Raw genomic sequence first — 23,305 nt, forward strand, 5'->3', positions numbered from 1 at the left:
GCAGCCTGGGCTGGAGGCAGGGCAGGGTGAGACCCAGTGTCCCAGATAAAAACAAGAGTTCTCTGATACACATGTTACATTTGAGATGTGCCTGGCAATCTAAGTTGAGATGTCAAGAAGTTGGATTTGTTATGCTGAAGCTCATATGAGAAGTCATGGTGGCTCCTACATACTTGGGCATCATTGACCTTAAGGTATTTAGGGAGTGGATGAGATTTCCTGCAGAATGGAGACAAAGTGGAGACAGAATTCCCCAGACCATGTGTTGCAGAAGCCCAGCACTGGGGGACCAGATGGAGGAGAAGTCCATCAAGGAGGAGCACGGAGGAGCATAGAGTCCTGGGGTCGGGGCTGGGCCATCTGAGGGGACAGGCGTGGTTGGTGCAGAGATGTCAGCTTTCATGGCCGTGGAAAATTGCCCTTGGGATTTGGCACTAAGGAGGTGGTCCTCAAACTTCGTGGGGCACCACTTTGACATGGAGATCTTGTTGAATTGCAGCTCGGCTCTGGGAGCCACGAAGCTGATGCCCTGCAGGTCAGGAGTGAGGGTGGAGTGGGGATGTGGGTTCATGGGACCCGTTGGCTGGGGCAGTGGCCGCGAGGCCATGACCAGGGAGGGAGGGTTTTGTGGGGCTGGGCTGCAGAGGGAATGCCTTCACTGTCCTCTCCCTTGAGGGGCTTTGACTGTAGAGAGCAGTGGGGCGATGGGGCAGTCTCTGCGGTAAGACAGGTGGCATTGAGGCGGGTATGATGGAGTTGGGAAGTCCTGGAGTGCGTTACAGGCAAATTAGAAGGAGCCAGAAGGAAGCGAAAGGTTGATGATACAGGCAGGGGAGGGCGATGCCTTACCATAGGCTCAGGGGGGCAGGACGTGGCAGGTGGTTAGGAAGGTTGGTGTGTTTGCTGGTGCAGAGAAGAGGAGCTTCCCCTCCAAGGCTTCTGTCTTCTCAGAAATGGGGCAGGAGGTTTTCAACTAGCCATGAGGGGGAGGAGGGGTGGATGGCCTTGGGGAAGGACGAAGGAGGAAGTGGGCCTCCTGGAGAGATGGAGGTTGTAACTGTCACCAGCACTGCCAGCCTGGCTCTGTGACTTGCCCCAGCGGGGGTCACGGGGCAGGTGCGGCCCAGAGTCCGTGGACAGCGGCACAGGGCAGAGGTTCACCTTCCGAGGGAAGAAGGCTGAAGAGTTGGCGTATTTGCAAAAGTGTGATGGTGCGTTCCTGATGGGCGGGCGGCGGGTGGGGGGGGTGCTGCACTGGGTGGGGTGGCACAGGGAGCAGGGTTCTGAAGACCAAGTCCAGTGTGCGGCCAAGGGGGCGGTGGGAGAGATCATGTTGATGACATCATGGGGGCACTGAGGAGCCAGGGCTGGGGCCAGTCCTCCTTGTGGAGGCTGAGTCACCGAGAAGGATGGTGGGAGCAGTGGGGGCGGGGGCGGTGGAGGCAGGATGGAAAGGGAGGTGGGCTTTGGGGCTCTTGGGGAAGGCTCCCCCGAGGCACTGATGTTGGCTGAGCTCTGGTGGAGGGTGGAGGGGGCTGCAAGGGAGTGGCCGAGGGGGAGGGAACAGCATGTGCAAAGTGGGGAGGCCAGGGTCAGGTACAGAGCACTGGGGGGCTGAGAGATGAAGCAGAGGTTGGAGGTGGGGTCCCAGCTGCATGGGGCTGGCTCAGAGGCCGTGGCCTGGAATTTGGTCTTTATTCTATTAGGAGCATGGGGGAGCCTTCTGAGCAGATTCTCATGGTGGAAACATTTTGTGATTTTATGCCCCTCATGCTGGCTTCCACTGCCTCTGTTTGCAGACCCTCCCTCCCTCCTCTCCCCCCCCCCGCCCCCGAGGGTCTCTGTGGTTCCTATCAGCCACATTGCGGTACACGGACAAATAGACTCAAAGCTGGCCATGGCGATCCAGTGGGCGGGGGTCTCCTGAGTGGTGGGCCCCGGCCCACATCCTTATGGTGTCAAGGGGGAGACGGAGGCCCAGCAGTGCCAGGACAGGCCTGATGACCCAGTGGGTAGGCCCGGTGTTTTAGGAGCATGTCCAGGCTATGGGGCCAGGGGTGGGCAGTTTAAAGGAGACACGGTGTCCTGGTTCCTGATTTCCTGCCAATTCCTGAGACGGTCTGAGACCCCAGTCCAAAAACCCCTTGCCCACTGTGTCAGACTAAGAGCACACTTCCCTTTGGGTTGCACTCTGCTCTCCCAAGGGCCCTTGGGCATGGCGAGTGCCGTTCAGTGGAATTCATGGCTTCTCTCACTGGGCGCACTTCGTCAAGGGCTCCTCAGGACCCAGATCTGAGTAGGTGCTGAGGGAGGACCAAGTCCGAGGGCTGCCAGGCCTTCCAACAGGAGAGACAGGAGCCGGTTAGCAACTGGCCCCTAGGGAAACCCCAGGAGGCAAGGCCACAGGTGCATGCCCGTGAAGGGAGAGGGCAAGAATGGAAAAATCGTACCAGTACTTAATACTAGCTACCCCCTGCGGTCAGCTCTATTGGTTTCCCATTGTACAGAGGGGGAAACTGAGGCAAGGGGCGTAAGTGACTTACCCAAGGTCAGTGGAGAAGCTGGGATTCATGAAGAAGGATCAAGTTTGGGGCCAGAGGGGGAGAGGAGCAGGGGGGCCAGGTCATGGTGGCGGGCTGGGGAGGGGAGTTGGTAAGGCCCCATTTCCTGTGGGGGCTCAGATGTGCTGGGGCTTGGATGTGTGCTGGGGGTCTGCAAGGCTCGGTCCTTATAATGCTCACACCCTCTGCAACCCAGGCAGAGAGGCAGTGCACCCTGACACTGAAGCTCAGTCTCTGTGTAGGTACCCAATCCAGAAGGATCGTCTGAGAATATGCGGCTCTGCTCTTCCCCTCTCCCAGTCAGACAGCCCTGTTTGTTGAGCCCTACTGTGTGCAGCCAGGACACTAAGGCCCAGAGAAATGATAGGGCTTGAGCAAGGCTCCTCGGCCTGGCGATGTTAAGGGGGACTAGGGCCCGGTTTCTCACTGCCTAGCCCCCCTGGTCTCCTCTCCTGGACTCCGCATGCTTCTCCCCTGGCCTTTCTCCCTCAGGGAGATTACAGGCTGGGTGGGGAGGGGGTGCCCCCACCCTGCTCCCCAGCAATCGGGCCTTTGAAGAGCTGAGAGCAGGACTTGGAGTCCCACCCCTTAGCCCCCCCCCCCCCCCGTGGTGGAGAGGGGCTGCTTTATTTCTCCTGCTTCCCCCCGGCAACCCCGCCGAGCTCTGACCTGTGCGGCATCCATCCCCTGAGAACCCTCTACTTTCCCTCTCCTCCCTCCCTTGCCACATCTGTTTCCCGTCAGGCTCCAGCTGCAGCCCCCCTGCCCCCCAGGAGAAGAAAACACTGAAGGGCTCTGCCTCCCTGCTGGGGGTGGGGACGGTCCTGGGGTGATCTATCCCAGCAGCTGGATGTTTTCCTTCGGTGGAGGGGAGTCGTCCTGACAGCCTCCCCTAGCTCCTCCACTCAGAGCCCAGACCCATGGAGGGCAAGGGCATGGATGGGGTCACGGCCAAGGAGGACGACGGATGGTGAAGATATTGCAGGGGCATTTCCCCGGGGACTCAGCTAGCTCCCCTGCCCCTAGCCTGCCCCCAGCCCTCCATAATACTAACGATAGTAGCAATAATACATGGTATTAATATTGGCCAACACTTTGCATGGATGATCTTATTTACTCTTCACAAACACCTTATCAAGTAGATACTCTTAGTAACCCCATTTTATAGAAGAGAAAATTGAGGCACAGAGAGTTTAAGTAACTTCTAGAGGTCACACAGCCATTATGAAGTCTTACAGAGCTCTTGAAGGCTAGTAAGTGCTTTAAGACAGTCATCTCAGTGCCTGCTCTCTCCATCACGCACACAGTATATGTTATTAAGCTCCCACCCAGGTTACGGAAGGGTGCGTTGAGGTTCTAGAGGAGAAAGCTCTTACCCACCGGCCCTGCGTAGATAGGTGAAGCTGCAGGCCCTTGTGCAAGACCCTTACTGTCTTGAGGCCTCGGTTTCCTCGTCTGTAAAAAATGAGGATAGTAATATGCCCCTCGCAGCGAGGTTGTCAGGTTAGGTGATAGGGTTTGCGTGGCAGTGCTTTGTGGGGTGTAAACCATGGGGGGCAGGGGTGGTGTGGGGCCTGCCAACTCTGGTCTTGCCCCACCTGGAAGACAGGTTCAGGGAGGCGCCCTGGCCAGCACGGAGAGCTGGAAACCAGACCAAGTTTGATCTGGGGGAGGGGAGACTTGAGGGCCGCCTCTCTCAGACCTATGGGAGTGTGTGGCCCCTGTGTGGTGGTGATAATGAGGATGGAGGGATGGGGAGCCAGATTTCAGCTCCAGGTCAGGAAGCCCTTCTCACAGCCAGGCTGCTCGGCCACCAGGGAACTCCCCAGCCCCGGCTTGCAGGCCGTGCCCATGGGTTGTTGTTGGTCTTTCTGAGATGTCTGGGAGAGCAGGTCAAGGGGTCTTCCTGGGCCTTCCAGCTTGAAATCACCACCTCAGTGCCCCTTTCCTTGGGGGTGCACCCCCCCATTAGTAATCATAACAAGGTATATGAAGAGCTTTTATCTGCTCTGCTCTTTCTTTCCATTGAGTTGTAACAAGGACCCCACAAGAAAAGTGTTGCCAACGCCCCCTCTTACAGATGGGGAGATGGAGGATCAGAGGGACCAGGTGGCTTGTCCGAGGTCACACAGCTTGTACGTAGTTCCAGCTAAACTCTTCTTCCTCTCCCCTGGCCAGGAAAGCCAGTCATCTTAAAGCCCCTTGGACAAAGCCAAGGCTCCCGTCCTTTTTGCATGCCTTCTCTGCGTGGCTGCAGGCTTGGAAGCACAGAGATGGGTTTTATGACCCTTGGATCAGAGCCCTGCCCTTCCACCATTTCTGTGCTCACCTCCCGGAGCCCTGTGGCTCTTCCATTTCGCAGACTGCTCTCAGTGTCCGCTTCGGGCCGGGTATTGCTTGAGGGGCCAGAAAAGCCCAGCTACTGCTTTTGGGAGGTTTGCAATCTGCCCGCAGCTTCCCTCCAGGACCATCCCTGGTCACGGCCACTGACACCAAGGTTCCGTGACCCCACAGCAGCCTTTGCTTCCTGACCCCTCTCCTCAGCATGTGCGTCCCAGCTGTAACCGACCAGCTTCCTTTGAGTCCCCCCGATCCAGGCAGGAGACCCTTCTGCAGGTGGGCGTTCTGGGCTGGGGGCTTCGACTGCCAGCCAAGAAACTCTGTGCCTCAGGAGGTGTGCCTAATAGCCTCCATAAATTTTCCAGGGAAACAAGTCTCTGCTGGCTTTTGCGAGCCAGGATGGGAGGGAAAGAGGGAGCAGGAAGCTCCTTATGTTGCAGAAGTGCTCTTTCCTGCATGCCTCATGCTGCTTAGTTTACAAACATCTCGACATCCAATTCTTCCCACGATGTACAATGATGACCCGCTTTCCAGATGTGGAAACTGAGGCCCACAACCGATGTGCAATGATGACCCACTTTCCAGATCTGGAAACTGAGGCCCCCTGAGCTCACATAGTCCATGAGTAGCATCACAGGTCTGGCAAGCCACCTCCCTTCTCTGGGCCTCCATTTCCCTGTGAGGACACAGTGGAGTTCTGCTCCTTTGACCACTCAACGGACAGGGCGAGTACTGTGCCAGGCCCTGAGGCGAGGGGCACTGGCTGCTAACCTCACAGAGCCGAGGGCTCATTTACCCCAAGCCTGAAGCACAGCAGTGACAGGTAGCCTGGGAAGAAGCCCCAGGTGTGCTGGAGGTCAGGAGATGTGGGCTTGGGTCCTCCTTGCTCTGGGCCTTACTTCCCTCTTCTGGGTAATGTCCGTGCGCCACCGTCTTGCCTGGGTCCCGGGCTTTTGTGAACTTCGGGGGTGACCGCTCCGATAGTCCTGGGGGAGGGCAAGGTGGCATCCAGACCATGTGGGTCCAGGAGCCCCAGCCCTGGGCCATGCACTGGCCACAGGCAAGAGGCAGGAAGGGCCCTGACCCCTAGGGAAACAACCTCGGTGACTCCAGGCTTTCTCTCCGGGCACCCCCACCCCTGTCTGTCTGTCTGTCTTGTACTGTCTCTGTGCCTCTCTCTGCATCTGTCTCACTCTCCCTGCTTCTCTCTGTGTTTCTGTCTTTCTCTCCACTCCCCCCTTCCTCTCTGCAGAGACCCCTGGAGAAGCCCGACGGCCTGGATGTGTCCGACCAGAGCAAGGAGCACCCCCAGCACCTCTGCGAGAAGTGCAAGGTCCTGGGCTACTACTGTCGCCGGGTGCAGTGAGCCGGCCCCCGCCGCTGCAGGAGACGCCCCTCCCTGTCCACCCGCCTTGCCGCGTGTCCTTGTGCGCGTGGGGGCAGCCTCACGGCCTTACGCGCCGGGCATGGGTGTCTTACGCTCTCGTCTCGTGTGTGCTGACAGTGTTACGGATGCGGCCGCCCCCACAGAACGCCGGGTCTGCCCCCCAGGTGGGCCTGGGGTCTGTGTGCAGGGGACGGGGTGAGCAGAGGTCAGCACCCAGGACCCCATAAAGCCCTTGGTGTCCCCTTGCCGGCGGTCTTCCTCTGAGACTCCCTTTGGGGTGAGCAGCCTTGTATTGGCCACAAGTGCACTAAATGTACTGTGAATCCCAAAGCCTGCAGGGGACTGTCTCCCCAAGACTAGCCAGGCCTCCTTCTCTACCCAGAACCTTCCAGTTTGCCCTGTGTGCAAAGCCACTCTCAGAGAGCCCTATGTTTCTGTCCTGTTTGAGTCAGCAATCCTGGCGAGCTGATACCTGTTCTAGCAGCTGCTGGGGAGTGGGCATCTCTGCCCCCTGCCCACCATGAGCCCCAAACCCCACTGCCTGTGACGACATTAACATTGCACAACCTAGGGAGGAGCTGAATGTTGGACAGGGTTCCACGGTGTGACCTGGGGCACATCAGATAACACCTTCCCCTGCCCCCCACCACACACTTCTCCCACTTGGGATTGGATTTTGTCAAGCGCCTTCCCTACCCTTCTCCTTCACCCCCACCCGTGCTGGGGTCTACCCCCTGATCGAGGCCTTAGGGCCTGGCGGGGAAGGCCCTCTGGCAGGACAGACACAGGCCTGGTGGTCTGGAGACCTAGGTTCTCGCGCCAGCCCTGCTGCTCACACACTACGAGGCCTTGGGAAGGACTTCTCATCTCTGGCCCTCAGGGTGCCCACTGGTTAAGTGAGAGAGGGGCTCCGGGGCACACAGGCCCATTTCAGTTCTGGTGTTGTGGGGTTCACATGGAGCTTTATCTGGAGAGGCCCACCAAGTGCCACCTTGCACATGGCCACCTGTCAGTCACTTAGGATAGAGTTGAGGGATGCCGGTCCCTCCCCCATCACCGCCTGTAACCCCTGTCCTGCCTGATGTCCCCACCCCACCCCTGCAAAAATGAGGGAAAAGGATCCCCCCTCACACAGGGCAACCCCGACGTAAGCTGCAGAACCTCTCGTTTATAAAATGGGGACAATGATTTCCTACCTCCCAAGGGAGCAGGGAGGCCTCTGGGCAAGTCACACTGGTCAGGGAGACTGCTGTCCTGGCTGGCGGGAGGGGTCACGCTTGCCTCTCTCCTCTCTCCCCCATGAGAAGCCTTATTTTTACTGTCCCATCACCCCTCCTTTCTCCCAAGGAGAGGGAGAGAGCCGGCCGGCAGGACTGGGTCACTTGATTTTGCCCCAACATTATGCCTCTGTGGGGAAAAAAAAAAAAAAAAAAATCAGACCATGAAATGGACCTGAAATTCAGTGTTTACCATGGCTCAAGGTCACCCAACCGGGGCCCGGTCGCCTTTTGTTTTCAAATGAAAATGCTGTGTACAACTGAGGAGTTACAGTGAAGTGATAACCAGGGGTCCAGGGAGCAAGTTGAAGAGATGGATGAGTGCGTTTGCAGCCTGGGGGAGGGGGTTGCTGCAGGGGACATGTCAGGGGGCTGTGCCCTCTGAGCACTTAACAAGAGGATATTTGCTCCAGCCTGAGCCCCGTGGCCACCTCCCTGCTGCCCACAGGGGCAGAGTGCCCAGCAACCAACTGTGAACACCCTCGCTTCCCACTGGGAGTGCCACTGAGGAATCCCTCCGTGGTGGCAGGATGAGCTGGAGTCATCCCGGCCCAAGGCTCTCTGTCCCCAGGGAGAAGCTGTTCCTGTCATCCTAATGCACCACGGAAGGTAGTGTCCGCAGCAGTGGACGGTGCGCTGGTCTCTGCTGTGAGGACCGGGACCCAACCTTTCCAGGGACCTGGCCCCAGAGGGGGACCTTGGCCCCAGGAGGCCTGGAGACTGCCAACCGTGCTGCAGTGGTGGGGGCAGCCCACACCCTAAAAAGAACGCAGGCTCCAGACTACTAGAGTTCAGAGCCTTCCCTGGGCCAGTAGGAAATGGGATATCACCCCAAAGTGACCTTGTCAGTAGGCCTATCCAGCTGGTAGCTGCCGGCCCCCCCATCTGTGCAGAGCTGGCCAACGTGGGGGCTGGGCCCTCCTGCCCGAGGCAGCCCCTCCGCACTCCCCACCCCTGCATGGCTCTGGCTGAACGTGGGAGCTCTCCGTGGGCAGCAGGAGCCGATGCTGTCCAGGCCGGGTACCGTGAGGATTAAGTGCTCAGAGGGCCCGAGTGCCCAGGAAACAAGAAAGTGTGAGGTTTGTATGTTCAAAAGGGACAATCGCCTGCAGTCAGTAGATCTAGTGATCTAGTTGAGAGATAACAGTGTTTAACCCATATGAAGTATTCGATAGTTCTACTTGTGAATTTGTATTTATTTTGAGTTATACTTGACACAGAATTCTTTTTTTTTTAAGAAAAATACTATGTGTGTATTTTGAAAAAAAAATCATAGATGTTAAAATTTCTTCTGGTTACCAATTTTTCTCATGACACTGAATTTGTTACCTTCTCCCGAAAAAAATCTTCACAGTGATCTTTGTTTGTATATATTTGAGGGCCTTTTTTTAAAAAAAGAAAAAGAAAAGAAAAATATAATTGCTCGATTTTTGAGATTAAAAAAAAACAAAGGCATTTTCAAAACTTTGGAGCTTTCAGGAGGGCACTAGAATATCAAATGAAGATTTCTGGAAGTATTTTTGCAAACCCTCTGGTTGAGCTGCAAGAAAATATTTATGGTGAGAACTTTTCTCTTTTTTCCTGTTGTTGGTTTTTTTTTTTGTTTGTTTCGTTTTGTTTTTGGTTTGATGTTTTACTATGCTTTGATCTGTAAAAAGTATGCAACTGAACTACATTAAGAAGGAAATATTGTCTACATAGAATATTATATGAAGTTGGTACATAATTCTGAGGAGGAAAAAAAAATCTTTGCAATTCTTTAAGCCATATTGTTGTTATTCTGTGTTGTTTTCCTTGGATGAAAATATCAGTATTAAGTAGCCAAGCATATTATTCAAGTGCTTAGACTTATTAATATGTTCGTGTCCTGTATTTATACGTATGTGTATTTTGGAAAGTATTGCTTTTTTTTTTTTAAGGGAAGCTATTATTAGATACTTAGCCAAAAAGGGAATAGTGACCCCTTTGATCCTCTTCAGCTGAGGGTAACGAACACAGCATTGTATTCCATTCTCTTGCACCTTCTTATTATTATCTTGTTATTATGGTTATTAACTTTGTCGGGGGGCCGGGAGTGGGCCAGGGGAAGAAGGGGCCTCGCGGTATTACACAGCCATCGTAGGATGCCTAACCAGCCCCTCCATGGTTGGCCAGCTCCAAAGATGGCCTCCTTGGCCTGGTGGAGGGCTCGGGTCAGCCGGGCGCAGGAGGGAAGAGGAAATGGGAGGCAGACTTCTCCATGCCCCTCTTTGGAGCTTTGTCATCTGAGCCACTCCTCTGGGCCCCATGCTCTTTGAACTAGGATGTGCCAACCAGAGCCCTTACACCTGCCCTTCAACATCTAATAGAGTTGAATCTACTCTAAGTGAATATTTAATCCAACATCACTACATTGTAGCCCAGTGCAACAACTAATCCTGAAGTTTGGGAGGCGTTCCAGCTTTCAGGGAGGTGGCTGAGCCGTCCCCCAAGGGCTGGTGGCAGAAGGGCCCATCGCCGTCTGTCGCCAACCTCACCGTCGGATCTCCTCCGTTCCTGTGTGGTGACCCTGTCCGTGTCTGTATCTGTTAATACGTGTGTGTCCAGCTGAAAAGACAAACAGAACCCGTGGGCCCAGCTCGGAGGGTGCATGGAGAAGGCTCCTGACCTCTCCGAAGGGCCGCCCTCGGGATGGCATTCCGTTGTGTGCCTTATTCCGGGAAAATCTGTATACAGCCTGCCTATAGCAATATAGCCTTCTCATGTTGTATTAAAAGAACTTTTAAAAGCAAGAAAGCCTCATGGGTTTCCTTGTTCACACAGAGCATCAGTGGGGAGCTGGACGTCTTCACAGATTCATGAGGCCAAGCCGAGTGGGAAGGATTTTGAGCTGCCTTTTTCCTGTCCCGGGTCTGGGTCATCTTGTCTTTGCCCTGCCTCCACGCCATCGATTTGCCTGCTCCCAGCCCCTCTGCCCCCAAGTGGACACTCTCTCCAGAGTCGGGCCCTCCCCAACTCGGGCCCCAGACTGGGCGAGATTGTCAGCACATTAGGTCACACGTTAGCTCAGCAGTGGGACTCCCGGGTGACCATATATAGGAGTGAATCTTCCTTGGAGGCAGCAGCCCTGGGCCTCACTGCCGTGGCCACACTTGGCCCTCCTGCCAAGTCCAGAATTTGGGCCTCAGACCCTGGGCATCACACAATGAGCAATCGGAAGTGTCCAGGCCTCCTGGGAAGTCCCCAGGAGAGGGAACAGAGGATCTCTCTCTTCTGAATGAGCCAGGATGAGGCCAGCCTGTCACAAGGTGGGACTCTAGCTGAGAGCCACAGACAGGAAGTCATGGATCTCAAGAAGCCACCCACACATGGGGCCCCTCGGCCCGGGGCCAGTGCTCTGGTCACTCTCAACCTTGCTGTTCACCGGAATCACGATGGGAGCTGTGGTCCCACCCCAGAGATGCTCGAGAACTTGGCCTGTGTCCTCAGGTCTTTAAAGCCCCCAGAGAAGTCCAATGTACAATGTCGAGAAATGTTAGGCTTTGAAACAATCCCTCATGATCCTGTGGGGCCAGTGGTGATGTCAGGGTCGGGGAAGCCTGTGGGCAGAGGTTCTGACCGCACTGGAGGGGCACCCCATCCTCAGCTCCGGCCAATTACTGCTATCTAAGAATATACTGCTTAGATGGTGGCGGGGGCGGGGGGTCCTGGAAATCCAGGTGGTTATGTGAAATTTTCCAACTTTACATTTTGGCAACTAGTCTACTAAAGTTGTAAATAGTATATAGGTCAAACCATGTGTCTGTGGGCCAGCCCTTGCCTCCAGACTGCAGCCTCTGAGACAGAGCAGAGAAAAAAATGTGGGTCCTTGGGATCAGGGACCACAGTGGGGAAGGGGCGGGGAACAGGCAGGAGCAGAGATCTCCGACTTCAGAAGCAGGGAGTGCGCCCCCTGTATTATTTGGAGTGTCCAATGACTCCCAGAAGCCATCAAGCCCTTCCCTGCTTGCCGGCACATTCACCCCCGCCTGCCTTCAGGGTGAGAGACGTGGTCGATAGGGCTGGAGTCAACCTGAACTCAGAACCAGAGCCAAGCAGGTGAGTGGAGAAGGGGACCAACCCCAGCACGGTAGGAGGAGGCAGGGATCACCTCCTCGGAGTGCCTGTTTGGTGGCAGGCACCCCGCTGGCAGCCCAGGAGGGATCTGTGCAGATCTGGACACCGGAGCCCTGCTCCGTGAGAGTGTCCCTGTGCCGCACAGCCCTGTCGCCCCTGGCCGTGTGAGGCTGAGCCGTGCCTCCGCCTCTCTCTGAGCCCTGGCTTCCCCAGGGATAGTGTGCAGATCAGACAGGTCAGATGGCCTTGTAAGCAGCAGGCCCAGTGCCTGGCTTGGCACCCGGGGATTCCCCAGGGACGTGGCTCCGTTGCTCCTGTTGTCCGTGACTCAGGCAGCAACACCTTGCCAGAGATCACACAGGAAGTCAGAGGGGCAGCCAAGCCTCCCCCCACCCCAGGGCCCCCAGGTCCACTGACTGGCCCCGCAGGCGCTCACTGGGCACCCACTGTGTGCAGGGGCAGAGGCCGTGAGTTTAACATTCAGTTATCTGTCCTGGTGTGTCAGTGTGCTTGCACCCATGTGTGTGTTTGGTTTTGTTTTCCGTGGAAAGAAAACAAACCCAAGGCAAACACAGCTTGCATTTCGCCATCTCCCAGAGCTTTGCAAACCAGTAATTCTCCTGGACAGGAAGGGTTTCCGGTCAGACTGAATGTCCGTGTGTAGAGGCAGCTGGCTGCAAGGCCCCGGAGAGAGCAGAGTCCACCTCGGAAAGGGGTGTCAGGGCACCAGAGAGGACAGCCCCACGCTAGGCCTGCCCCTGCCTCCCTTGGAGCCCGACACCAGCTCGCACCCCTCACATTTCTGACGGGCCCACATTGAGGCCCCCAGAGGAAGGCTTGCCCAGCAGGCAGGTGGCTGTGGCAGGGTTTGAACCCCGAGTTCTCAGGCCCCATGCAGGGCTGCGGAGGCAGCACTGGGGCTGAGCCCAGGCCTTGGTGCACGGATCCCCTCGGTGCCTGCTCTAGACACGGGGAGGGAGACCAAGGCCAGAGCGCTCAACCCCCGCGCCTTTCCCATCTCAGCATCAGCACCCACTGGGGGCCCCAGGACCCCTCGTGGGACCTAGACAAGGCTCCTAGCACCCCTCTCTTCTCAGAGTGTGTGACGCGGGGCCTCCGCGTCCTTATCTGCATGCCGGGGGCAATCGCGCCACACTTGCAGGCCGCGGAGGACACGCTCTGTGACGGCTACTTCTCGTCCCCCCGGGGCCCGCGCTGTGGCGCTGTGGCTCCTCGCACCGGGAGACTGGGCCACGCCGCCATCCAGCCGCAGGCCCGTGTCTTCTCTGTGGCCCCACGGGTGCCCCGAACGGCCCCGGCAGGAGCCAGGGCAGGGAACAATATGCCAATATGGCAGGTAGAGAAACAGAGGGCCGGGGCGCTTATGACGCCCCAAACTGACAAGTGGGGTGCTCTGCTGCGCCCTCTGACCTCCACACTCAGTGCGGTTTCTGATCCTGATGGGAGACTCCCTGTGGACTCCCTTGTGGCCAGGTCTGGTGCCCTGAGCTGCGGCTGGGCCCCCCAGTGAGCTGGGAGTCAGGCCCCCGCCTGCTCTCAGACACCCTGACCCCTCTTCCCTTGGCCTGGGAAACCCAAGGTCCGGCATCCAAACACCACCCCAAGCAGCTCCCCGGCCAGGGCTGCCTTGGCGAGGCTCCCCCATGGCCTCTGGGAGAGGGAGAAGGGGCAGGAGGACCTGGGACAAGGGGGGGCGGCCTGCTGGGGGAGGGCTGCCACCTCCAGAGTCAGGCATCTGGATGTTCCCTGGGACTCTGTGCAGAGCCAGGAACAGTCTGTCCTCAGGCACAAAGGCCCCTCTAAACACACCCGCTTTATCCAGAGCTGTTAGGGGTCCTGCGCCCACCTCACCCCGCCACACACGTGTTCACACACATTCACACACATGCACTCACACTCACCCACAGACACGCCTGGCTGTGGCCCTCGGGGAGTTCTGTGGGAGTGGGGAGCCCTGGGACACCCTCTCCAGCCAGAACGGTGCTCCTGCAGTGTCCACAAGCTGGGGGGTCCCCAGGGCGGCCCCTCTCCCTGACCCTTCCGACCCAAGGGTCACTTTTAGGGAGGAGGAAACTCCAGCCAGAAGAGTCATGGACCCCATGTGAATCTGCCCATCCACCTCCCCACGAGTCCCTCCCCACGAGCTGGGGACCACGGAACCCTCAGGTAGGTGGGAAAAGCCAAGCCCCAACCCTTGGCCGACGCAGGGAGCGAAAGTCCGTCCTCATTTCTCAAACGGTTGAGAGAGTCCATGTATCATGAGGCGTGACAACAGCATCGGGGGCGTGAACACCACGTCCTCATCTATTAGATTCTGGAGGATGTATGGGACCAGGTGAGCCGAGGCCTGCACTCTGTTTCTAAATCCTCCAGAATACAGGATGGGCAGCATGGTGAGGTTGGCTCCCGTGAGGCACGGGCGCCTGGGGTCTGATGTCCTGCACTCTCCACTCCTGGGCAGGAGACAGGCTGCAAGGGGAGCCAGGCCGAGGGAGTGCACCGAGGCAAAGTGTTGGTGCGGGTGGGGCGTGGGAGGGGCACCCCAGACACGGCCTCACCCACACCCAGCGCCCTCCACGGTCCTCTCGCCCTGCAGCCAGGGCTCTCTCTGCGTCTCCAGCACCAGTGTGGCCCGGCACCTGGCAGGTTGAATGTGGAATAAATGACTAAATAAGCTCCGGCCAGCATCCAGTGGGCCCCCTGCCGTCCCAGCCACTGAGCGTGTGACTTCCATGCTTGCAAACACCCTGTGATGGGAGCTGGGCATGAGGATGGGTACCATTTGACAGATGGGCAAGCTGAGGTTCGGGGAGGTGGAGTGACTTGTCCAGGTTCATCTGGCTACAGGAGTAGAGCCCCTCCCCGGACCCCCTCCCAGGAACATACGTCCCCAGGGCTATGTCCAGCCCCGAGGGCCCAATGCTTGCCTCCTGCAGCTGTGTGCCCTCCCAGACAGCCAGTCAGACATCCGGACTGGCCTGGCCTGCCCTCAGCCCCCTCACACTGGCCCAGCCTGGCCTGCCAGCCTTCCTGCAGTCGCTCAGAGCCAATAACCATGCAGTGCAGGCCCCGTGGTGTTACTGCAGGCCGTGTGGGAGCCAGAGCCCAGGCCCAGCCCCCTCACGGCCCCCAACCTGCCCACCACCCCCTTGAAAAGTTCGGGGGGATGAGGGCGAGCACTGCTTCTGCCTCCGTTGTCCCCAGGGTCAGCCAGGCCCAGCATCTGTGCCTCCTCTCCCTGGATCCTTGCTCTTCTTTCTCCCCAGAGCCGTGCATGCAGGCCAGCTACCTTCCCACATCCTGCATCTTGGTCCAGGAAGTGAAGAGTACTTTCTCCTGTCCCCACGCACTCCAAGCTGGGAGCCAAGCGGCAGTCCCCTCTACGCCCTTCTCATTGTGCCACCGCCCCCACCTCTGGTCACTCCTCTAGGTCAGGCTCGGCCCCCACGGCCCCTCCACACACAGCTCCTGCAGCCCAGTGGGGCGATTTGGGGTCCAAGTCTGGGACCATGGTACCTGCCTCGACCTCCGTCTCGGCCTGCCCACCCTCATCCTGGCAGGGATTCTGGGTCAGATGGACTGGACACTGAACCACAGTTTATCAGCTGTCATCCTGAGCAAGTCACCTCCCACCTGAGCCCTGGTTTCCTCGCTCGTAAGATGGGATAATGCCCGTCTATGTCCCTGAGGGTCCCTGTTACAACTAAAAGGAGGCAAAGTGCTTGGCAGCTAGAACGTGCTTAGGAACTGTTAGCTACTGCAGCCCTCACAGAGGTGGTGACAGTCCCCTGAGCCTGTGCTGCTTGGAAGTGAGCTCCCCAGGACCCCCTCCGCCTCTGCCTCTTAACCCTTGAGCTCTGTGTTCTGAAACCTTCCTCCTGACCAGGAGGTAGATGTGGAGCCCAGGCCTTGCTTCTGGGAAGGGACTTGGATTTGCTGGCTCCTTGGGCAGTAGACCATTCTCCTCCTCCCCTCCCCAGGCACCCACACCCCGTTGGTTCAGTGCTAACTGGGCTTCTGCCTCAGTTTCCTCCTTGGGCTGAGGCAAGAAACCTCTGCCTAGAATGTATCTCATCCTCCTCTCCCTTGGAAGCTGACCCCAGCCCCGCACCACAGTGGAGTCTGCTTCAAACCTTGTGGTCAGGCTCTCTCTTCCCTGACATCCTTGCCAGTTCAGAAGCCCCTCCGAACCCCGCCACCCCTCAGGCCTCTTGCAACAATCGGACGGTCCTCTGCTGCCCTCTGGTGGCAGAGTCTGAGAACAGTAACTTCCTGGGGGGAATTTTTTTTCCTCCGCAATTCCAGGCAAGTCCTGACCTCACCTGCACAGGGCTACCTGCCTCATCACCTTCGAACAATATCGTCAAGTGCTAATACCTGAGTTTGATTATAAAAATAATGCATGCACGATATGAAGTGGGTACAACACAGGGAAATAGGAACCAGGTTGTGAAAATACCGAGGGGCCCAAATTCCCCCAGAGAGCACTACTGTCAGGGGTTTGGCCAGATCATTCCATAGTCTTCTTGCTTCTACAAATCTGTGTGTGTGTAATGTACACACACACACACACACACACACACACACACACACACGTTAACAGGATTATACGTGACACGCTGTTCTGTAACCAGCTTTGTCTACATCGTCATCTTGCCCTGTTAACACACAGGTCTACCTCATTTGTCTAAGAGCTCATTGTACTTCTTTGTTGAGTAATGTATTTGTCATTTCCTTATAGAAGGATTTGAAGCATTATTGTTTTTAAAAGTCAATCATTTTACCTTTTTTAAAAAGTTTTTATTTGGGGGCACCTGGGTGCCTCAGTCGGTTAATCATCTGCCTTTGGCTCAGGTCATGATTCCAGGGTTGGGCTCCCTGCTCAGTGGGGAGTCTGCTTCTCCCTCTCTTCCCCACTCATGCCGTCTCTTGCTCTCTCTCTCTCTCTCAAATAAAATCTTTAATAAATAAATAAATAAATAAATAAATAAAAATAAGTTTTTACTTAAATTCCAGTTAGTTAACATACAGGGTGTACACTGTAGTGATTCGACACTTCCATATAATACCCGGTGCTCATCTCGACAATCCCCATCACCTATTTCACCCATCTCCCCACCCCCCCGCCGCCGCACGAGTAACCACCAGTTTGTTTGCTATAGTTAAGAGTCTGTTTCTTGGTTCCTCTTTCTTTTTTTTTCTTTCACTTTGTTCATTTGTTTTGTTTCTTAAATTCCCATATGAGTCAAATCATACAGTATTTGTCTTTCTCGGGCTGACATTTTGCTTAGCATAATACACTCTAACTCCATCCATGTCCTTGCAAATAGCATGATCTCATTCTTTCTTATGGCTGAGTGATATTCTATTTTATATATATATATATCACATCTTCTTTATTCATTCTTCAGTTGTTGGCACTTGGACTGTTCCCATAGTTTGGCTATTGTAGATAATGCTGCTATAAACATCGGGGTGCATGTATCTCTGTGGATTAGTATTTTTGTATTCTTTGGGTAAATACCTAGTAGTACAATTTCTGGGTCATAGGGTAGTTCTAATTCTAACTTTTTGAGAAACCTCCATACTGTTTTCCAGAGTGGCTGCACCAGCTTGCATTCCCACCAACAGTGTAGGAGGGTTCCCCCTTCTCCACATCCTCGCCAACACCTGTTGTTTCTTGTGTTGTTGATTTTAACCATCCTGGCAGGTGTGAAGTGACATCCCATTGTGGCTTTGATTTGCATTTCCCTGATGATGAGTGGTGTGGAGCATCTTATCATGTGTTTGTTGCCCATGTGTATGTCTTCTTTGGAAAAATGTCTATTCATGTCTTCTGCCCATTTTTTAATTGGATTATTCAGTTTTGGGGTGTTGAGTTTAATAAGTTCTTTGTATATTTTGAATACTAACCCTTTATCTGATATGTCATTCGCAAATATCTTCTCCCATTCTGTCAGTTGTCTTTTGGTTTTGTTGACTGTTTCCTTTGCTGTGCAAAAGCTTTATATTTTGATGTAGTCCTGACAGTTTATTTTTGCTTTTGTTTCCCTTGCCACAGGAGACCTATCTAGAAAGAAGTTGCTATGGCCGATGTCAAAAAGTTACTGTCTGTGCTCTCTTCTAGGATTTTGTGTGTGTGTGTGTGTGTGTGTGTTCAGTTCCTTTTATTAATTTTTTAAAAATTTTTTATTGTTATGTTAATCACCATATATTACATCATTAGTTTTTGATGTAGTGTTCCAGGATTCATTGTCTGTGCATAACACCCAGTGCTCCACGCAGAACGTGCCCTCTTTAATACCCATCACCAGGCTAACCCATCCCCCTAACCCCCTCCCCTCTGGAAACCTCAGTTTGTTTTTCAGAGTCCATCGTCTCTCATGGTTCGTCTCCCCCTCTGACTTACTCCCCTTCATTCCTCCCCTCCTGCTATCTTCTTCTTCTTTTTTTTTCTTAACATATATTGCATTATTTGTTTCAGAAGTACCGATCTGTGATTCAACAGTCTTGCACAATTCACAGTGCTCACCATAGCACATACCCTCCCCAATGTCTGTCACCCAGCCACTCCATCCCTCCCACCCCCCACCACTCCAGCAACCCTCAGTTTGTTTCTTGAGGTTAAGAATTCCTCATATCAGCGAGGTCATATGATACATGTCTTTCTCTGATTGACTTATTTCACTCAGCATAACACCCTCCAGTTCCATCCATGTCGTTGCAAATGGCAAGATCTCATTCCTTTTTATGGCTGCATAATATTCCATTGTGTATATATACCACATCTTCTTTATCCATTCATCTGTCAATGGACATCTTGGCTCTTTCCAGAGTTTGGCTATTGTGGACATTGCTGCTATAAACATTGGGGTGCACGTACCCCTTCGGGTCCCTACATTTGTATCTTTGGGGTAAATACCCAGTAGTGCAATTGCTGGATCGTATGGTAGCTCTATTTTCAACTGTTTGAGGAACCTCCATACTGTTTTCCAGAGTGGTTGCACCAGCTTGCATTCCCACCAACAGTGTAGGAGGGTTCCCCTTTCTCCGCATCCCCGCCAACATCTGTCGTTTCTTGACTTGTTAATTCTAGCCATTCTGACTGGTGTGAGGTGGTATCTCATGGAGGTTTTGATTTGGATTTCCCTGATGCCGAGCGATGTTGAGTACTTTTTCATGTGTCTGTTGGCCATTTGGATGTCTTCTTTGGAAATATGTCTGTTCATGTCTTCTGCCCATTTCTTGATTGGATTATTTGTTCTTTGGGTGTTGAGTTTGATAAGTTCTTTATAGATTTTGGATACTAGCCCTTTATCTGATAGGTCATTTGCAAATATTTTCTCCCATTCTGTCGGTTGTCTTTTGGTTTTGTGGACTGTTTCTTTTGCTGTGCAAAAGCTTTTGATCTTGATGAAATCCCAATAGTTCATTTTTGCCCTTGCTTCCCTTGCCTTTGGCGATGTTTCTAGGAAGAAGTTGCTGCGGCTGAGGTCGAAGAGGTTGCTGCCTGTGTTCTCCTTTAGGATTTTGATGGACTCCTGTCTCACGTTTAGGTCTTTCAACCATATGGAGTCTATTTTTGTGTGTGGTGTAAGGAAATGGTCCAGTTTCTTTCTTCTGCATGTGGCTGTCCAATTTTCCCAACACCATTTGTTGAAGAGACTGTCTTTATTCCATTGGACATTCTTTCCTGCTTTGTCAAAGATGAGTTGACCATAGAGTTGAGGGTCCATTTCTGGGCTCTCGATTCTGTTCCATTGATCTATGTGTCTGTTTTTGTGCCAGTACCATACTGTCTTGATGATGACAGCTTTGTAATAGAGCTGGAAGTCTGGAATTGTGATGCCGCCAGCTTTGCTTTTCTTTTTCAATATTCCTCTGGCTATTCGGGGTCTCTTCTGGTTCCATACAAATTTTAGGATTATTTGTTCCATTTCTTTGAAAAAAGTGGATGGTATTTTGATGGGGATTGCATTGAATGTGTCGATGGCTCTAGGTAGCATTGATATCTTCACAATGTTTGTTCTTCCAATCCACGAGCATGGAACGTTTTTCCATTTCTTTGTGTCTTCTTCAATTTCTTTCATGAGTATTTTATAGTTTTCTGAGTACAGATCCTTTGCCTCTTTGGTTAAATTTATTCCCAGGTATCTTATGGTTTGGGGTGCAATTGTAAATGGGATCGACTCCTTGATTTGTCTCTCTTCTGTCTTGTTGGTGGTGTATAGGAATGCCACTGATTTCTGTGCATTGATTTTATAGCCTGCTACTTTACTGAATTCCTGTATGAGTTCTAGCAGTTTTGGGGTGGAGTCTTTTGGGTTTTCCACATACAGTATCATATCATCTGCAAAGAGTGAGAGTTTGACTTCTTCTTTGCCGATTTGGATGCCTTTGATTTCTTTTTGTTGTCTGATTGCTGTGGCTAGGACTTCTAATACTATGTTGAATAGCAGTGGTGATAATGGACATCCCTGCCGCGTTCCTGACCTTAGGGGAAAAGCTCTCAGCTTTTCCCCATTGAGAATGATAATCGCTGTGGGTTTTTCATAGATGGCTTTTATGATATTGAGGTATGTACCCTCTATCCCTATACTCTGAAGAGTTTTGATCAAGAAAGGATGCTATACTTTGTCAAATGCTTTTTCTGCATCTATTGATAGGATCATATGACTCTTGTTCTTTCTTTTGTTAATGTTATCGTATCACGTTGATTGATTTGTGGATGTTGAACCAACCTTGCAGCCCAGGGATAAATCCCACTTGGTCGTGGTGAATAATCCTTTTAATGTACTGTCGGATCCTATTGGCTAGTATTTTGGTGAGAATTTTTGCATCCATGTTCATCAAGGATATTGGTCTGTAATTCTCCTTTTTGATGGGGTCTTTGTCTGGTTTTGGGATCAAGGTAATGGTGGCCTCATAAAATGAGTTCGGAAGTTTTCCTTCCATTTCTATTTTTTGGAACAGTTTCAGGAGAATAGGTATTAATTCTTCTTTAAATGTCTGATAGAATTCCCCTGGGAAGCCATCTGGCCCTGGGCTTTTGTTTGTTGGGAGATTTTTGATGACTGCTTCAATTTCCTTAGTGGTTATAGGTCTGTTCAGGTTTTCTATGTCTTCCTGGTTCAGTTTTGGTAGTTGATACATCTCTAGGAATGCCCCCATTTCTTCCAGGTTATCTAATTTGCTGGCATAGAGTTGCTCATAATATGTTCTTAGAATTGTTTGTATTTCTTTGGTGTTGGTTGTGATCTCTCCTCTCATTCATGATTTTGTTGATTTGGGTCATTTCTCTTCTCTTTTGGATAAGTCTGGCCAGAGGTTTATCAATCTTGTTAATTCTTTCAAAGAACCAGCTCCTAGTTTCGTTGATCTGTTCTACTGTTCTTTTGGTTTCTAGTTCATTGATTTCTGCTCTGATCTTTATTATTTCTCTTCTCCTGCTGGGTTTAGGCTTTATTTGCTGTTCTTTCTCTAGCTCCTTTAGGTGTAGGGTTAGGTTGTGTATTTGAGACCTTTCTTGTTTCTTGAGAAAGGCTTGTATTGCTATATACTTTCCTCTCAGGACTGCCTTTGCTGCATCCCAAAGATTTTGAACAGTTGTGTTTTCATTTTCATTGGTTTCCATGAATTTTTTAAATTCTTCTTTAATCTCCTGGTTGACCCATTCATTCTTTAGTAGGATGCTCTTTAGCCTCCATGTATTTGAGTTCTTTCCGACTTTCCTCTTGTGATTGAGTTCTAGTTTCAAAGCATTGTGGTCTGAAAATATGCAGGGAATGATCCCAATCTTTTGGTATCAGTTGAGACCTGATTTGTGACCTAGGATGTGATCAATTCTGGAGAATGTTCCATGGGCACTAGAGAAGAATGTGTATTCCGTTGCTTTGGGATGGAATGTTCTGAATATGTCTGTGAAGTCCATTTGGTCCAGTGTTTCGTTTAAAGTCTTTATTTCCTTGTTGATCTTTTGCTTAGATGATCTGTCCATTTCAGTCAAGGGGGTGTTAAAGTCCCCCACTATTATTGTATTTTTGTCAATGTGTTTCTTTGCTTTTGTTATTACTTGCCTTACCTTATAAAAGTGGCTGCTCCCATGTTACAGGCATAGATATTTACAATTGTTAGATGTTCTTGTTGGATAGACCCTTTAAGTCAGATATAGTGTCCTTCTTCATCTCTTATTACAGTCTTTGTTTTAAAATCTAATTTGTCTGATATAAGAATTGCCACCCCAGCTTTCTTTTGGTGTCCATTAGCATGGTAAATGGTTTTCCACCCCCTCACTTTCAATCTGGGGGTGTCTTTGGGTCTAAAATGAGTCTCTTGCAGACAGCATATTGATGGGTCTTGTTTTTTAATCCAATCTGATAGCCTGTGTCTTTTGATTGGGGCATTTAGCCCATTTACATTCAGGGTAACTATTGAAAGATAGGAATTTAGTGCCATTGTATGGCCTGTAAGGTGACTGTGACTGTATATTGTCTGTGTTCCTTTCTGATCTATGCTGCTTTTAGGCTCTCTCTTTGCTTAGAGGACCCCTTTCAATATTTCTTGGAGGGCTGGTTTTGTGTTTGCAAATTCCTTTAGTTTTTGTTTGTCCTGGAAGCTTTTTACCTCTCCTTCTATTTTCAATGACAGCCTTGCTGGATATAGTATTCTTGGCTGCATATTTTTCTCGTTTAGTGCTCTGAAGATCTCATGCCAGTCCTTTCTGGCCTGCCAGGTCTCTGTGGATAGGTCTGTTGCCAATCTAATGTTTCTACCATTGTAGGTTACATATCTCTTCTCCCAAGCTGCTTTCAGGATTTTCTCTTTGTCTCTGAGACTCGTAAGTTTTACTATTAGATGTCGGGGTGTTGACCTATTTTTATTGATTTTTGAGGGGTTCTCTGTGCCTCCTGGATTTTAATGCCTATTTCCTTCCCCACATTAGGGAAGTTCTCTGCTATAATTTGCTCCAATATACCTTCTGCCCCTCTCTCTCTTTCTTCTTCTTCTGGGATCCCAATTATTCTAATGTTGTTTCGTCTTATGGTATCGCTTATCTCTCGAATTCTGCCCTCGTGATCCTGTAGTTGTTTATCTCTCTTTTTCTCAGCCTCTTTATTTTCCATCATTTGGTCTTCTATATCGCTGATTCTCTCTTCTGCCTCATTTATCCTAGCAGTTCGTGCCCCCGTTTTTGATTGCACCTGATCAATAGCCTTTTTGATTTCGACTTGGTTAGATTTTAGTTCTTTTATTTCTCCAGAAAGGGTGTCTCTAATAACTTCCACGCTTTTTTCAAGCCCAGCTAGTATCTTTAAAGTCATGATTCTGAACTCTAGGTCCAATATCATACTAATGTCAGTATTGAGTAGGTCCCTGGCAGACGGTACTACCTCTTGTTCTTTTTGCTGAGGTGATTTTTTTCGTCTTGTCATTTTGTCCAGAGGAGAACAGATAAATGAGAGAACAAAATGCTAACAGGTTAACAACGTCCCCAGCAAGTATACTCTATACAAATCAGAAAAGACCTGAAATCAGGGGAAAAGAAAGGGAAAGAAAGAAAAAAGAAAGAGAAAAAAAAGAAAAAGAAAAAGAGAAAAACAAACAAAAACAGAACAAAACAAAAA

The 23,305-nt window shown here is 51.9% G+C and overlaps 1 protein-coding gene across 1 annotated transcript in view; it reads left to right on the plus strand.

Moving 5' to 3' along the window:
- ZCCHC24 (zinc finger CCHC-type containing 24) overlaps positions 1 to 10,340 on the plus strand; it is a 60,988-nt gene extending 50,648 nt beyond the window's left edge. Inside the window, exon 4 of the mRNA XM_028109597.2 lies at positions 6,154 to 10,340. Within this exon, the coding sequence (XP_027965398.1) occupies positions 6,154 to 6,267 (114 nt within the window). The 3' untranslated portion in view covers positions 6,268 to 10,340. The remainder of the gene's footprint in view (positions 1 to 6,153) is intronic.
- The last annotated feature ends 12,965 nt before the right edge of the window (positions 10,341 to 23,305 follow it).

This window comes from Eumetopias jubatus, unplaced genomic scaffold (assembly GCF_037043125.1).
Source record: "Eumetopias jubatus isolate StellerSeaLion01/CBP00866 unplaced genomic scaffold, mEumJub1_p1.0 scaffold_17, whole genome shotgun sequence".
In the NCBI taxonomy this organism is placed as follows: Eukaryota; Metazoa; Chordata; class Mammalia; order Carnivora; family Otariidae; genus Eumetopias; species Eumetopias jubatus.